The sequence below is a fragment of the Sodiomyces alcalophilus genome (assembly GCF_042370955.1).
Source record: "Sodiomyces alcalophilus JCM 7366 unplaced genomic scaffold ACRALscaffold_10, whole genome shotgun sequence".
Lineage (NCBI taxonomy): Eukaryota > Fungi > Ascomycota > Sordariomycetes > Glomerellales > Plectosphaerellaceae > Sodiomyces > Sodiomyces alcalophilus.
This window is the reverse complement of record NW_027263541.1, coordinates 819,920-835,635: the sequence shown is the minus strand read 5'-3', so window position 1 is coordinate 835,635 and position 15,716 is coordinate 819,920. Positions and strand designations below refer to the sequence as shown.

Here is a 15,716-nt window from a genome sequence, read left to right as displayed (position 1 = left end):
AAGTCCGGCTTGCGACCAAACACAGGAGGTCTCGGATAAAGGTACGTATCACAGAATAACGCTGTGATCTAGAACGACGGGTCATGAATTCCATTACATCACCATCATTGCGCCTTCTCAAGCTGACTTTCCATGACCGCGAGTTTACACAAGGAGATTCTCGCCAGGCCAGGTTGTGTATTGTAGGACAGCTTTCCCCCCCGGGCAACAATTCATCGTATGATAAAAGTACGAAGTATGCCGTTATCTATCAGTCCTGGTTGATGAGCCTTCCATTCATTCTACAAATAACCCCAGACAGGAACCCAATTTTCAAAGAGTGATCAGGAAACTTTGCCTCCTATATCATACCCTGCTGCCTGCTCCCCAGTTAAGAACCCTTCCCACAAAATCATTTCAGTGTCGTGGAACAATTCTGTCCTATTCTTTCAAAACCGAAGCCGCGAACCAGACAAACAATGTCCGGACTCAGGACGGAATCACTGCAAGAGCCGGTGGATGTTGCCGAATATCTATTCCGGCGACTGTACGAGGTGGGCGTGCGCTCTGTTCACGGGCTGCCAGGAGACTATAACCTGGTGGCGCTGGACTACATCAAACCCACTGGGTTAAGATGGGTGGGAAGTGTGAACGAGCTGAATGCTGGTAAGTAATTGCTTGGCAACCAACACAAGATGATAGGTCGAGGTGTAGGGTCTTGGGAACACGGACTGGACTAACCTCATGTAATAGGTTATGCCGCCGATGGCTACGCCCGTGTCAAAGGCATCTCGGCCCTCGTCACGACGTTCGGTGTCGGCGAGCTATCTACCATCAACGCCATTGCCGGGGCCTTCTCCGAACATGTCCCCGTGATCCACATTGTCGGTTGTCCGTCCACACTGTCTCAGCAGAATGGCATGCTGCTGCATCACACGCTCGGCAACGGGGATTTCAACGTTTTTGCCAACATGAATTCTGAGATCTCCTGCGACGTCGCAAAGCTGAACAATCCGGCCGAGATTGCAAATCAGATCGATCACGCGATTCGGAAGTGCTGGGTCCGTAGCCGACCGGTCTACATCATGCTCCCAACCGACATGGTGCAGAAGAAGATTGAAGGCGGGAGGCTCAAAATCCCCATCGAGCTGGAAGAGGCTCCAAATGACCAGGAGAAGGAGGACTACGTCGTCGACGTGGTGCTGAAATACCTCTATGCGGCTAAGCGTCCCGTGATGCTGGTTGATGCCTGCGCCATTCGTCACAGGGCTATGGACGAGACCCACGCTCTATTGGAGAAGGCGAACTTGCCCGTCTTCGTCACGCCCATGGGGAAGGGGGCCATTGATGAGACGCATTCGAATTACGGAGGTGTTTATGCCGGTGAAGGCTCGAATCCAGAGGCAAAGGAGAATGTTGAATCCTCCGATCTTCTTTTATCCATCGGAGCCTTGAAGGTACGTATTTGTACGCAACAGGAGACATTGTTCGGACAGATGGCGCTGGCTGACCCTGGTTTTGCTAGAGCGACTTCAACACGGCTGGCTTTTCGTATCGTACCTCGCAGCTCAACACCATCCACTTCCACAGCACTCACACTATTGTTCGTTACTCGGAATACCCTGGCGTGAAAATGAGGGGCGTACTCCGAAAAGTCACCGAGAAACTTGACTCAAGCAAGCTTGCCATGATCCCATCGCCGGTGGTGGAGAATGCCGTCCCGTCACGTCATGAAGATCCATCGCCTACCATCACCCAAGCCTGGCTCTGGCCTAGGTTCGGCCAATTCCTCCGCAACAACGACATCGTCGTCACCGACACGGGTACCGCCAATTTCGGAATCTGGGATACCAAGTTCCCGCCGGGTGTCACCGCACTGAGCCAAGTTCTCTGGGGCAGTATTGGCTGGTCGGTCGGGGCTTGTCAGGGAGCGGCACTGGCAGCCAAGGATGCCGGGCAAGACAGGAGGACCATCCTGTTTGTGGGGGACGGGTCGCTCCAGCTAACCGTGCAGGAAATATCGACCATGATGCGCCACAACTTGCAGGTGACAATGTCAGTTCTAGTGCTCCGATAGCCTCTTGTTTATCTCCGTGCTCGGTTGGCTGACATGCAATCCCTAGCTTCGTTCTCTGTAATGAGGGTTTCACGATTGAGCGGTTCATTCACGGCATGGAAGCCGAGTACAACGACATCGTCGAATGGAAGTTCAAGGACATCCCCAACGTCCTGGGCGCAGCAGAAGGGAAAACAAGGACGTTCCAAGTCTATATCAAGGATGAGCTGGAGAAGCTGTTGACAGATAAGGAATTCGGTACCTTCAAGGGGCTGCAATTGGTCGAGGTGCACGTTGGGAAGCACGACGCACCAAAGGCTTTGGTTTTGACGGCGCAGGCGAGCGCGCGGACGAATAAAAAGGACGACTAAGTTCGCGTCGAAGCCAATGAACACGGTCGGTGTTGGACGAGCGATAACAGCCTCGGCGTGGGGTTCAAGAAATCGATTTCCACGAGAGTGCCTTTCTACGAGATGACTTCAGTGATGAGGTTATCTCGCACTATGTAGTTATCTATATCTGACCATGATGGGGAGGATTATGGCGGTATCTGATTAGTTCCAGCAAATTGAAGGGTGATCGGGCACATCGACGTAGGTAGTTGGCCTGATAGTATCTGCTTCTGATGGGGGTTTGTTAAGGCCTGTTGCTTTCTGCGTCGAATTTAGGAGGCCTGGAGTGATAATTTGAGATTTGGAATGTAATAACGTTGCTTCCATAGCATGAAGGTTCCCGGAGCCTGCCTAGGTACTCGAGGCCTAGACGGCCGTCGGGCTTTTGAGCTGTCACGTTCCCTTTCACGGAGGACGGGACGAGGTTATACAAGTGGATGGACCTCTTTTTGGTGGGCTCACAGTCGTCAGTTGATGTACATTCTTATTAAGACTCCTGTTAACCTACCCAGGTATTTGCTCAACAAGTGCTTGGAGCAATAATCAGCTAATCCAGACATTCTATTCAACCGGGGACAGTACAATTAAAACATTCTTTTGAACCGCTTCTTACATGATTTTGATAGGTATGGGAAACCAAAGGGTTTGGCGTTCTAGGTACACCTAGGAGGCTCAGTGTGAAATCACGTGTAGTAAGGTACTGTCCGTCATTGATAAGATAGCGGGTTAGAGGAGCACCACCTCAAAAATACTCAGTAATACCTTGCGAATAGGTAGACCAACAGAATCGGGAGGTATACACTGAGAAAAGAAACACGGGTGCTCCGTAATTATTACCGCCTACCGCCTTCAGTCTATGGTTACACTTGCAGCAACAACAGTATTGTTTTCCGAGCTGGATTCTGGATGAACTGACCCCGAGCCTCCATTTCCTCAACCGCACTTTGTTTTGCATCACTACTTTGCTCATACAGTCGAATCATCCACCCCCATCTCACGGCGGCCATTGTGTCTCGCAAAGGTTAAATTTCATTCAATGGAGGAGTCTAAGCGCAAACAACCCCACGATGGCGGGGACAGGCCTCTGAAGAAGAGCAAGGTGAGAGCTACTACATCTCAAGCCATTGGCCAGTTCCCTTCTCCTCGCGCTCAAGACTCGAGAGTTGACATTTGGCGTAAAGGGAGGAAATGCCGGTGCCTGGCAGACGCCGGCGCACAAGTCCAAATTAGCCAGGCTGAGTGACCGGGATGCTGTTCTCCAGGTAGGAGATCAGGGCATCTGGGTGACTTTCGCCCGTGGTATGGACGGAAAGGCCATCAGCGAGCTGATGGGCCTATGTGACCAGGTATCCAAACCTTTCAGCCTCCACATTCATTGAGCCGAATTGATTCTCATACTCTCATCGATTGGGTACAGCTCGGTGAAAAGCTGTATAATATTGCACCGCCACGAGAACAGGACCCGTCGGAGGACGAGGAGCAGGATATTGAAGCGTCAATCGAGAAGGAACTCGATGGATTCAAGGCCGGCGGGCCTAAAAAGGACAATAGGGTTTTCAAGGCAATCCGTGCGGACATAGACTGCGTTTTCTTCATGAAAACCCGGGAGCCGATTGATCCAGTGACCTTCTGCCGCGAGATATGCGAAGACGCCGAGTCCTGCCCAAGCTTACGGGAGCGCAAGACGCGATATATCAATCGCCTGACTCCCGTGAGCGTTCTGGACAAGGCGACCGAAAACGGCGTGGAGAGAGTGGCCAGGAAAGTCCTGGCGCCGTGGTTCGAACTTCAAGGTGAAACTGAGGGCGACAAGGCAGCATCAGGCAAACCTGAAGACGCAAAGGGACCGGCGTATTCGGTAATCTCCCTCCTTTCCTCCCTCTCGAACGACGGAAGACAGAATTCGAGGAAACAGAGTGCGAGTGATCAGTGCTAATACGACACCGATTCTAGTACGCCATCCGGCACTCCATCCGCAGTAATACGGAATTAAAGCACGTCGAGCTCATTCAACGCATTGCCGCTCTCATCGATACCCGTCATAAGGTCAATCTGGAGAAACCTGACAAAGTCATTCTCGTTGATGTTTTCAAGGTGGGAGCCTCCCCCCTTATCCCCGCTTCTTTCTTCTTCCCTCTTTCCCCTCCCGTTTTCCAGACAAAGAAGCCAAACGAAAGGCGGAAAAGAGAAAAGAAAGTAGAATAGAAGAAGGATGGAACCTAGTTTTCGGTTCGAGTTTGTGCTGACCAACCCCGTACCAGAGTTTCTGTGGCATGAGCGTGGTCGACGGGAACGACTGGGCTCGGTTGAGGAAATTCAACGTAAATGAGGTCTACAAGGCGGGGGCATCTCGAGACACAGGCAAAGAAAGTACAGGTTCGAAGGTGTCGAGGTCAGAAGTTCAGCCCCAGGAAGGAAATGGCGCGGGTGGAAGCGGGATCAAGACGTCCTCATAGCCGTATCAAGATAGAGGCTACAAGCCCCCTCCCCCGCCTTTTTTTTTTTTTTTTTTTTAAAAAAAAAAAAAAAAAAAGAGAAAGGTAAAAGAAAAAAGGGTAAAAAACGCTTCTCCGGCACAAGCCGTACTTGGCTACTTACTTCGTACACTCTGATGGGAAACTGGAAATGCCCTTTACTAGTTGATCCCCAACAGACTCCGTCAGGGCACTCAATACTTCGTACAAGCGGTGAGCGGCTATCTTTCCCCTTCGCTTTACGTGTGAGTAGGATATCAGCCAAACACTCCGTTTTAGAGGTGCGCATCACGGAAGTGTGCAAAGGCTACCTTCCTAGGTAGGTAGTGAACATTCAAAATCTCAAAGGTGCATCCCCGCATAGCGTGGTGGAATGGACCTGACGCTAAGCCCTATTGCGATAATTTTGACGAGGACGGGGTTACGGCGCCGTAAACTGCCGCCTCTTAAGAAGGCGTCAATGATATAGCCAGGTGAATATGTCAATCACTCAGATACTGGAGCAACTGGATAGGAGCTTACGTAGGAGTTGATTACCCAGCAAGTACGAAGGCATTCGAAGCACCCCTTATCCGTATTTATCCAGCTGCCGGCTACCTTACAGTGCATGCGTATGATGTGTTCCAGGTACAGACAGTACGGCCCATCGGGATGTCGGGACAATGCACACCAAGACGGCCAGCTTACCCAATGGGCATTCCCCGGGCTCGCTTACCATCCACCAATCATCAATTTTCCGAGTCGCTTCCGGGTAGGTCCAGTGCTCCAGGGCATCTGAATCTTAGCTTTGCAAACCTCCCAACTTCAAACTTCGCCAATTTTAACCCTCAACTACCTACGTCCTACGCTTCGGTTACGTTCCCTCAGAGACGCCATTCATCCCACTTGCGTTACCATGGAGTATATACTCCAATGGGGAGTGCTCAAAGGCGCTGGTGGGCTCTGATGGCCGGATGGCCGGCGTGATCCTCTGGCATATACGCCTATTCTATTCGTCTTGATATCTCTTATCCCGGCCTGTGCAAAGTAAACCACCTATCCACTAAGAACGCCACAGACGCCCCCTCCATACATACATACCGCCGCCTTTCTAAACAGTTCGCGGTTCCTGCAGGTGAAAACCGACCGGACTCTCGCCATGCTTAACGATGATGCCTCTTGCTTCGAGACGCTCAAGGCGACAAGGCGATGGTGTGGCACACTTCCTGGAAGCGCAGACGTACGAATACGTTGCATTCACAGCTCCGTGACTATAACCGCAGCCATGTCTGTCATATGAGCCTCATGCTGCCTCGTTTCATATGCCTACTTTCTACTAGCGCTCGCTTCCTCTCACAGCCAATGCCCGGGATCTCGGTTCATCGCCTCGTATAACTCGTCGTCATTATACACATCTACCGACGTTCTTTCGCTTGCCAAAGTGACTGTAGTCTCGGACATCGGCTATGCCTCCGATATTGCTATTATCCAGGCCCCCCCTCACCTCCTCACGATGCCCCGTTTCGTTGTACAAGTTCGAAATATATGGTCTTGCCTCTTTGTCGTTCTCTTGACCACCAAACCCGCCCCGGCCATCCGTTTGTTCCCCTGAGATTCTGCCCCTTACTTCTTCTTCTTCTCCAGTTCATCCCTTTTTATTATTCTTTTGGCCAACTCACCAAAGATAGATGTTTTGCTGGAGTCAGGGCCAATTACTCCGTAAATCTATTCCACCCGGGCCGCCTTCAATCTTGGTATCGCTTTACGGCAACATCCTTAACCCCTCCCCCCACCCCCTTTTTGGATGCAGTCCCCGGCCCCAGCAAGTTTTGGATACACATTCACCCAGAAGTGCCTAGTCAACCATTTCCCGCTTTCACTCGCGTTCTCCGCCGGGCTAAGAGTATCCGGATCTCCCTCTTGGTATGCTCGATCGTCGGCACGTCATCAACTTGGATCCTTGAACACTTGATGTTCCTCATGCAGCCCAATAGCGGTTGATATTCTCAGCCAAGCCATGCTTTTCGAAGACCAGTCTACCATCACCGTCTATTGCATCGTCTCGTGGAATATCAGACAGGCTAGGTAGCCAGCCGCTCCAGCCGCGACCCCACGCTTATATCGACAGCCGGCCGTCCTCGCACGTCGCACAATTCGCTGAACAGATCTTGCTCCAGAATACCCGTGTAAATTATACACTGGCGGTGGGAATTGGGCCAGTCTGGAAATGTTTCGGTAGCACATCGATGCCTTCGTTGGAGCCATAAGACTGCTTTCGCCGAACGTCATGATTTTTACAACTCCGCCGGGCCACATTGTGCAGGCTATTATGGGCCATGTCCTCCCCGACACGTGTGTCCAGGAAGTCCGCTCCACGCGCTCCCAACGGCACCAGACGCTCTATGACGTCCAGTCATCCGACGGCACTCATTTTCTCGTCGCTTTTTCATCGCCCCGCATGGCCAGGTCGCTTCGTTCCGAACAGGGTTCCATCAGCTCCGAGGCTATGGTGTTGAGTTGGCTTGCGGCTCTGAGTGGGGGATCCAGTCAGTGCAGCGAGGGGTGCACGTCTACTGATACATCAAAAGAGATTTCCTCTCAGTTCGCAATGGCAATACCCAGTCTGATCGCACATTTGCCGTTGCCCAATGACACAGGGGTTGCATACAACATCACGAAACCAACACCTGGGTTACTTATTACCGACCTCCAACCTGGCCTGAGCCCTGAGGAGCGCAGAGGAGTGGACTTTCAGACAGGAAAGCTGCACCGAGATATTTGCCGCCTCGTCTCACCCACCGGACGATTCGGTCCTGCATTCGACATCTTGCCGTTTCCACCGCATCCCCACGCGGAACACTCAATACCAAGCGCTTGCTGCGCGGTCCACGGAAGTGCCGCCAGATCCGACGGGGTGATTTCGTGGGCAACAGCGTTCCATTCCATGCTCGAGGCCGTGCTCCGCGACGGAGAGGACTTGGCCATTATGCTTGGATACTCAGCCATCCGGGGACATCTCAAACGCCTGAAGCCTGTCCTCGACGGCGTAGTGAGCCCTCGCTTGGTTGCCGTAGACGTCAGTAGCGACATCAATACACTGGTTGTTAGAGAGACTCAATCCCCAGAGTCCATATCTCCAGGGTCAAGTCAGTCAGCAGGCCGTGAGGCGGAAGGTCCCAGAAGCATCCAGAGCGACGAAGACACCACAAAAGAAAGCGTGGGTCGATGTGGTCGCCGAGCCTGCGAGGACCGTGAAGCCTCCAGGCTCTGTGCACAATGTGCTGTCACCGTGACGGGCATGAAGGACTGGAGCAATTTCATCTTTGGCGATCCACTCTTTGCCACCGTGTTCAGCCAGGGCCCAAGTAACGAATTTCTCAGAGGTTTCAGCGGGCTATCTGACGACGCAACCCCCGGCGACCCTCCATCGGCCATGACATTACCTCCGGATCTAGTCGAAGATGAGCCCGGTGTGCCCATACGGCTACTGCTCTACGAGTGCTATCATACCATTACACAAATCGTCAGTGCATTCTACCGGCCGCAGTCGGACAGTAGCCAGCGAGAATTGGCGGCAAGGAAGAGGCTCAACGACGTGCTAGGACGGCTCGCTGGGGTAACAGAATATGACGTACAACTGGTGGCCGATCCCCAATGACTCTGGAAGCGTCAAGACGACGGAAGATGTTCGTGTGGCCAAACTGCAGGGCAGTATGTGAGACGAAATTCCTGCGTTGGTGTTTTATGGATAGGGAGGACACCTCATCTCGCAAGTGGTATGAAGCGTTTGTCGGGAAATAGAGGGGCTGTTGTTGCATACATAACATACGTATGACAGGTTATGCTCACGACGGGAATTTGTAGGATGTTTGGAACCCAAGCCAGTCGCATGGTATCGGTAATGTCAAGTTCTATGCCACATGTGCATGTAGTTGCCACCCATTATCTAATTCCTGGCGTACCGCTTTAATCCTCGCCACTATCCTCGTCCCTTGGCAGTCGTATGCCCATCATACCTAGCATGTTACCGGCAGGGCCGGCCATGCCAGCCTGGCCCTTGAAGCTTTCCAGAAGATTCTTTGCCAAATTATAGTCAATGTCAAGTTCTCCCTCATCATCACTATGCTCCGTTTCGCCCCTTTCCATGGCCGATGTATGCCGAGGTGATTCGGTTTCCTTCAGCATCGGCCTCTGTTGCGGCCCGGGGTCGAGTTGTAGAGCACCGTGTTCATTGAGCTCGGCTTCAAATTGCGAAGCGAGTTTTCCGATATCGTCTTCATCAGACCTCGTGCTATCGGCCTCGTTCAAATGTCGAGTCGACTCTGATGCCGAGACGGAGCTTTCATTTTCCGCTGTCGTTCCTCGAGCGGTCGGCTCGGCTTCCTCCGGTAGACCCATCATTTCTTTCATCATGCGGGAAAAGGCCTCCTCATCAAAGCTCACAATTTTGTCCTCATACTCGTCGTCATCTTCGTCATCATCCTCCGAGTCGTCATCACTATCCATGTCGCTCAGCTCAGCTCCCTCAACCCCGGCACTTTCGTCGTTGAGAAATGACTCGAACCGTGATACGATTTTGCGTAGATCCGCCTGGGTTCTTGCGTCCCCAAACCCCCTCTCGGCACTGGAACCGCCCTTGGCTTTTCCCTCCAACTCCCGCTCAAAGTCTTGGTAGTCGATATCCAGCCAGGATTCGTCATCTTCACGCGACGAATCTTTCCATGCCTCGATATCCTGGTCGCTAGATAGCATATTCACGTCGCCTTCTTCTTTGATGTCGTCCAGGATAATGCCCACCTCGCGCGCAACGCGACTATCGGTCGTGTCCAGGCGATTCACCATCAGCTCGAACCCACATGCGAGTTTCATGCCCATTTCCAATCGATAACGGGCCTCAGGCGTGGGTTCCTTGGCAAGTAACTCTGTCCACGGCGGAGGCGGGTCGAGTCGCTGTGAGCGTAGCTGAGAAAAGAGCACACGGGTGAATTTCACGCTGACGGAGACGAGGTCCCGAGGCGGGAAGTGGAGTTCAGTATCTGAGGGAGAAGAATAGAGCGGTCGTATGGACGCGTCATCCCGAAGGTAGAAGGCTTCCACGGCCGGTGCGACGGCCTTGGGTCTTTCATGGAGGACGAAGGCGAGATTGCGGGGAATCTTCACCACAGAGTGATGCAAGGAACTGGCGATATGCTCTGGATACTTTTCGAGCCTGTAGAACGCCTCTGCCTCAACAAGATCCGAGTGGACCAGGGTACCCGGGGTCGATTTGACGAGTGATAGAGCATCAGGGAGAGACAGACGATGGGGTCTGCTACCCGCGTCCTTGTCAGGCGGTATGATGTATAACTTGCTCTGATGTATCCAGGTTCGATTTTGGTCTGTCTCGGGACTAAGCCACTTGGGAAGGACGCCTGCGGCTTCGATAAGAAGGAATTCTCCATCACTATCAGAGACTCTTGCCCATAGACGGGGGTTAGATCGGCTCAGCTCCCGTAGAAGATAGACTACGAGCCACTCGTCCTCAATGGAGTCCCCATATTCAGTGATGCCATGGAGATGAGGGGGTAAATCTGCCCGACATTAGCGACTGGATGGGCTGGATGTCCCGGATGATGAGACGTCATGCTGGTACAGTTACGGGCCTGGTTGCTCACTCGAATCGTTTCTAACTTCAAGGTTGAACTCGTCCTTTTGCCATATATAATCGGCCAAAATCCCCTTGGAGAACTGAAGGGCCGATCTTCGTAGCTCTTCGAGTTTCGAGATCTGCCTTCGTCGGTCCAGCTCCGGCTCCTCCACAAGGAACAAGAAGTATTCAACGCAGTTCTCTGGCAGCCGCCGCTCAAACCCCTGCATCGACTGAGTCAAGTCGGGAGCAAGGTCCTCAGATCCATCTTTTGAAGCCATTGTGGGAACTTCAGAGGTCAATTCATTTGCTTGGGGTATCGTCTATAGGTAGGATAAGGTAGGGTCCGCGAAATCTTGTACGAATACCTTCAGTATCGCGTGGTACGGAGCACTTGTACTCCGTATGATTACTTTATAATATCAACTATAAACTGTGCCCATGCTTACCTAAGGGTAATCATGCTTTCGCGTCGTCAGGTTCCCCCCACTTCACGTCGCGTCAATCCGTAATTAATTAGGTAGGTCCGTTCACGCTTTGTTCTTTCACGAGAGGACTCTTGTCGCAATAAAGCAGGTTCCCTCTTTTCGGAAATACCTAGTTCTGGTCTCACCCTTGCTATTCTACCAACGCAAATGATGGTATATTGCGACTTTCTACTCAACCAAGATTGACGAAGTGCTCGGACCCCGGACTATCCGACATCATGTCTGCACGGAAACGGATGCGCCACGACGCCGGCGACGAAGCGGGGGAGGCAGGAGAACTGAGCATGCAACATGCGAGCTCGTCTTTTAGTCATGATACCTCTGTTAGTAGCCCGTGGCGGAGATGCCTGACTTGAGCTGACACTTTTGGCCTCAGAGGAAACGAGTGCGCATATCCCCGGGCGCAGCCTCAAGGCAACCTACCCAACGTCGTGAGACGCCCGAATCCGATAGCAGCGACGCAAGCGATGCAAGCGAGAACGACGACGACGAGGAACACTTGGAGGAACGTAATTCATCGCCCCCTCGGACCCAGTATGAGTTGATGCGAGACGACGGCTTCAGACACCTTGAACGCCAAGACTTGGACGACCAACGTGCAACCCAGATGATCAAGTCCCGATCTCAGCGCATGGGAGATAACCGGGCTGCCGAGAACGGAATTATTGAATCCGTCGAATGCATCAATTTCATGTGCCACGAGCGTCTTTATGTCGAGCTGGGCCCTCTCATCAACTTCATCGTGGGAGAGAACGGGAGTGGAAAGAGTGCTGTGCTCACGGCGCTTACCCTGTGTCTAGGCGGCAAGGCTAGCTCTACCAATCGAGGCGGCAGTCTGAAGAGCTTCATCAAGGAGGGACGTGACCAGTCCGTGATTACGGTTTGCATCAAAAACCAGGGCTCCGACGCCTATCAACCCGAGATATATGGCCAGACAATACAAGTCGAGCGGCATTTTTCAAGGTCGGGATCGAGTGGGTTTAAACTCAAGAACGAGCGCGGCAAAACAATATCCACCAAGAAAGCCGACATTGACGAAATAACCGAGTACTGGGGTCTCCAGGTTGATAATCCCCTAAACGTGCTTTCTCAAGATAATGCCCGGCAATTCCTGAATTCGGCCTCGCCCGCCCTGAAATACAAGTACTTTTTCAAGGGCGTACAGCTCGAGCAGCTCGATAATAACTACAAACTCATCGCTGAGGTTCTGGGTAGTCACGAGGAGAAGCTCTCCAGGCTGAAGGACAATGTCGCGCAGCTTGAGCGGGAATTGCAGAAGGCCGAGAAGGACAAGAGACTTGCCGATGCGAATCACACCATGAGGGCAGAAGGTCGACGTCTTCGGACGCAGATCATCTGGTGCCAGGTTGCCGAAGCCGAACGCGAACTGGCGAGGCGCCAGGCCGAAGTTGATGCCTTTGCGGAGAAGATCAACGAGGATACGCGGGCGATTGAGACAACAACACAGCAACTTGAAGATTGTGATGAACGTGTGCGCCAAGCAGAAGCTGCCGTTGCTGAGAAGTCTCAGGAGAAGGACGCACAGGGAGAGATGGTGGAGGCGGCCGCGTCCAAATACAAGGCGCTAAGGAGCGATTTGGAGAAGCAGCGCTTGGAGGAGCGAGATGCGTATCAGCAAGCCAAAAATGCCGAGGCGAATGTGGATGCATGGAAGCAGAAAGTGGCCGCCGAGGAGCAGCGTATCGGTGAAGAAGCATCGGGCAATGTACGCATGAAACTCCGACAACAGCTCCAGGAAGCAGAAGCCGAAGAGGCGAGTCTTCAACAGCAGATTGTGGAGAACGCAGCGGCGCTGCCCGGCTTGACCCGTGACCGCGAGGCTGCGCTCGAGAAGGTCAAAGAGATCGAACAACGTGTGTCGGTCAAGAGGCAGGAAATCAACCAAGCGGCGGACAGGGTCCATAACCTCCGATCGAAGAATACCTCTCCCTATGCATCCTTCGGCCCCAACACGCCGCAGCTCCTCAAGGCCATCGAGCGCGACACTGGCTTCGAACGGCAACCGGTTGGCCCCATTGGGACACACATCCAGCTCCTGAACCCCATCTGGTCGCCCGTTCTGGAGTCGACATTCGGGCAGTTCCTCAATGGTTTCCTCGTCGCCAGCAAGCGGGATCAGCAACGGCTGCTTGATTTGATGCGCCGACTCGACATTAGGGGCGTGCCCATTCTCATCGGCGCACCACTTCCTCCAGGGACGAGACTACGAGAACCAGACGAGCGCTTCTTGACCATTCTTCGCGCCTTAAAGATCGACAACGACTGGGTTCGGGATCAGCTCATCATCAATTACTCGATTGAGAAGATCATTCTCGTTGAAAACAGAATGGAGGCCGAGGCGACCATGTTCGGCGAATCAACCCCGCGCGATGTCATTGCGTGTCTCAGTCTTCACGACAAGAAACGGGGCCAGGGCCTTCGTCTTACGGCCAGGGCGTCGTTGCTTGGGACCAGCACCATCACGGCTTTTACTGGGAAGCCGAGAATGAAGTCTGATTTAGAAACGCAGATGACGATGCAAGAGGAGGTGCTGGAGAGCCTTGAGCGCGAGTTACACGGTATTCAGAAGGAAAAGGAGCTATTAGAAGCCGGCCAACGGCAAGCGCAGGCTCGGATGCGAGAGAATAAGCAGACCGCCCAGTCGCTTGAGCATGCCCTGACCAAGGCACAAGCCAGGATTGCGAATCTTAACGACGAAAACGATCAGTACGAGGGAGCCGACGGGCGGCTCGCCCAGTTCCAGGAGGAGCTGAAGAACGCCGAACTGGACAAGCGCCATCATGGAACGCAGTATGGCGAAATGGTGGCACAGAAACAAACAATCAATAAGAAGATTGAAGAGCAAAAGAAGGAATTCGAACGGGAGAAGAATATTCTGCGAGAGCTGGAGGCGCAGTTGACCAAAGCGGAAGCGAAACTGAAGCAATGCCACGACCTACGCCAAATTGCACTCCTGGCGAAGAACAGGGCTTACGAGACAATAGCCGACACCCAAGATCTCAAGGCGAGAGCCGAGCGCGAGCGTGACCAGCAAGCCCAGGTGGTGGCGGAATACACTGCAGGTGCCTCGGCCCAGTCGCCAGAGCGTGTACCGATCGACGAGGGCGAGAGTCATGCCAGCCTCGAAAAGAAGTACCACTCCATCGTCACGCAGCTGGAACAGCGAAGAAACCGGGTGGGCGCCACGGACGAGGAGATCAACGATAGACTTCGCGAGGCCAAGGCCGCGTATCAGCAGGCTTCTCAGGTGTATGAGCTCCAGAGCGAAACACAGCAAACCGCGAAGCTCACGCTGGCACAGCGCTTGGCCAAGTGGCGCATTTTCCAAGCACTCATCTCGGCGCACTCGCGGATCGGGTTCCAATACCTGCTCAGCGAACGAGGGTTCCGGGGCAACATCCTTTTCGACCACAAGGCGAGGAAGCTCCAGCTCTCAGTCGAACCTGATGAGACTCGCAAGAAGGGTACGGGCCGAAGCACCAAGACGCTCTCCGGAGGCGAAAAGTCCTTTTCGTCAATCTGCATGCTCCTTGCCATCTGGGAGGCGATGGGGTCACCGCTGCGTTGCTTGGATGAGTTTGACGTCTTTATGGACAATGTCAATCGGACAATCAGTACAAACATGCTGGTAAGTAACAGTTCCCGGCGGCCGTCCGTTGAATGGGTTTCCTGCTTTTCTTGCGCCCATATGCTGACTCTGTTCCTCCGTAGATCACTGCAGCTCGTCGCGTTGTTACCCGTCAGTACATCATGATTACGCCTAATGCTATCGAGGGGCGAGCCTCCTTGGACAAAGATGTCAAGATTATTCGGTATGTTTCTAGAACTGCCCGACGCCCAGCCCACGAAGACATCATTATGCTAACAATCTCCGTCAGGCTCACTGATCCACGGCAGCGAAGGCTTATTTGAGCACGTTCATTTATGGATCCATGTCGTGGAGCGGGTTTGGCGTCTAGGGATGGGGAGGATCAGCCGGTTGAAGCTTCTTCTGGTGCACCGGTAACAGTGGTTTCTTGGGGATGGGTTTCGGGATAAAACGGCGCATGGTCATTTCTGTACATATCAACAAACGGTGGGACCGGTGGTCATGCGTGGGACCCTTCTATAATACGTACACGAGTAATACATGCTTCCATCGATTATACATGAACTATCTATAATACATTGGTTTACATATGACAGCAGGATCGCGGCGCGGGAACTAGGGTGTGGAAGACGCCATACTTCGCCGCCGTATTTGCGTCCCACGGGTCGATGGTGAGGAAGTAGGAGAGGGCTTTGTGTTTTTGCGGTGTCGCCACGGATCTTCAGATTCGCACCCCTTTACTCCTGAGAATGTTGATACCCGCGTTTGCCGTGAAGCCCAGCCATTGGCCGACGGACCCGACGATGGAGCCCATTTGCCTGGTCTCCTCCAACCGGCGGCGCAGGAAATCTCGTGTTTCCGAGAAGCCTTCAGACTTGTCGGTGGTCATGAAGAGCTCGCTCGACGCATAGATGGTAGCGAGCGAAGCGCGTTTGGTGTACCAGGACGGGTCCACTGAGACGTCTCCGGCGAGGAACCAGATTTCGTCGGCGAGGAGCGAGAGTTCTTTTAGCGAAGACGGTACGTAGGAGGGCTGGGCCATGATGGCCAGCGCCTTTTTTACGAGCCATGCGCGTTAGTGCCTCGGGTTCGAAAAGTGACGAAAAAAAAAA

The 15,716-nt window shown here is 53.1% G+C and overlaps 5 protein-coding genes across 5 annotated transcripts in view; 3 read left to right on the top strand and 2 right to left on the bottom strand.

Annotated features, from left to right (window-relative positions):
- Nucleotides 1-167: 167 nt before the first annotated feature.
- On the top strand, nt 168-2,994 carry ACRALDRAFT_1066242 (uncharacterized protein). Its single transcript, XM_071017305.1, has 4 exons — nt 168-645; nt 733-1,436; nt 1,505-2,034; nt 2,103-2,994. Exons 1-4 carry the CDS (start codon nt 459-461, stop codon nt 2,404-2,406), a joined length of 1,725 nt encoding a protein of 574 aa, XP_070871219.1. The 5' UTR covers nt 168-458; the 3' UTR covers nt 2,407-2,994.
- A 289-nt stretch (nt 2,995-3,283) lies between these two features.
- ACRALDRAFT_1095430 (uncharacterized protein) lies at nt 3,284-8,599 on the top strand (the record flags this gene model as incomplete). Its single annotated transcript, XM_071019775.1, has 21 exons — nt 3,284-3,307; nt 3,350-3,589; nt 3,633-3,765; nt 3,808-3,848; nt 3,887-4,356; nt 4,407-4,623; nt 4,689-4,873; nt 5,008-5,114; nt 5,181-5,197; nt 5,250-5,332; nt 5,396-5,445; nt 5,529-5,652; nt 5,687-5,801; nt 5,831-5,863; nt 5,959-6,130; nt 6,182-6,478; nt 6,565-6,823; nt 6,867-6,944; nt 7,009-7,084; nt 7,120-8,475; nt 8,504-8,599. The coding sequence occupies 21 exons, from the start codon at nt 3,284-3,286 to the stop codon at nt 8,597-8,599; spliced, it is 4,173 nt and encodes a 1,390-aa protein (XP_070871218.1).
- A 247-nt stretch (nt 8,600-8,846) lies between these two features.
- On the bottom strand, nt 8,847-10,787 carry ACRALDRAFT_2030408 (uncharacterized protein; the record flags this gene model as incomplete). Its single annotated transcript, XM_071020660.1, has 2 exons — nt 8,847-10,450; nt 10,535-10,787. 2 exons carry the CDS (start codon nt 10,785-10,787, stop codon nt 8,847-8,849), a joined length of 1,857 nt encoding a protein of 618 aa, XP_070871217.1.
- Nucleotides 10,788-11,212: 425 nt separating this feature from the next.
- On the top strand, nt 11,213-14,927 carry ACRALDRAFT_2030407 (uncharacterized protein; the record flags this gene model as incomplete). The annotated part of the gene is made up of 4 exons (XM_071020659.1): nt 11,213-11,317; nt 11,371-14,643; nt 14,727-14,827; nt 14,894-14,927. The coding sequence occupies 4 exons, from the start codon at nt 11,213-11,215 to the stop codon at nt 14,925-14,927; spliced, it is 3,513 nt and encodes a 1,170-aa protein (XP_070871216.1).
- Nucleotides 14,928-15,325: 398 nt separating this feature from the next.
- The window catches only part of ACRALDRAFT_2114385 (uncharacterized protein), a gene marked incomplete at both ends in the record, with an annotated part of 2,228 nt that continues 1,837 nt past the window's right edge, over nt 15,326-15,716 (bottom strand). Inside the window, one exon of the mRNA XM_071023681.1 lies at nt 15,326-15,658. Within this exon, the coding sequence (XP_070871215.1) occupies nt 15,326-15,658 (333 nt within the window). The remainder of the gene's footprint in view (nt 15,659-15,716) is intronic.

What these genes read in the sequence shown, in the direction of transcription:
- ACRALDRAFT_1066242 (XM_071017305.1), top strand. Translation starts at nt 459, where the DNA reads ATGTCCGGACTCAGGACGGAATCACTGCAAGAGCCGGTGGATGTTGCC. An exon ending in TATCCATCGGAGCCTTGAAG is followed by an intron (nt 1,437 to 1,504) that starts GTACGTATTTGT and finishes TGGTTTTGCTAG; the next exon opens with AGCGACTTCAACACGGCTGG. An exon ending in CACAACTTGCAGGTGACAAT is followed by an intron (nt 2,035 to 2,102) that starts GTCAGTTCTAGT and finishes TGCAATCCCTAG; the next exon opens with CTTCGTTCTCTGTAATGAGG.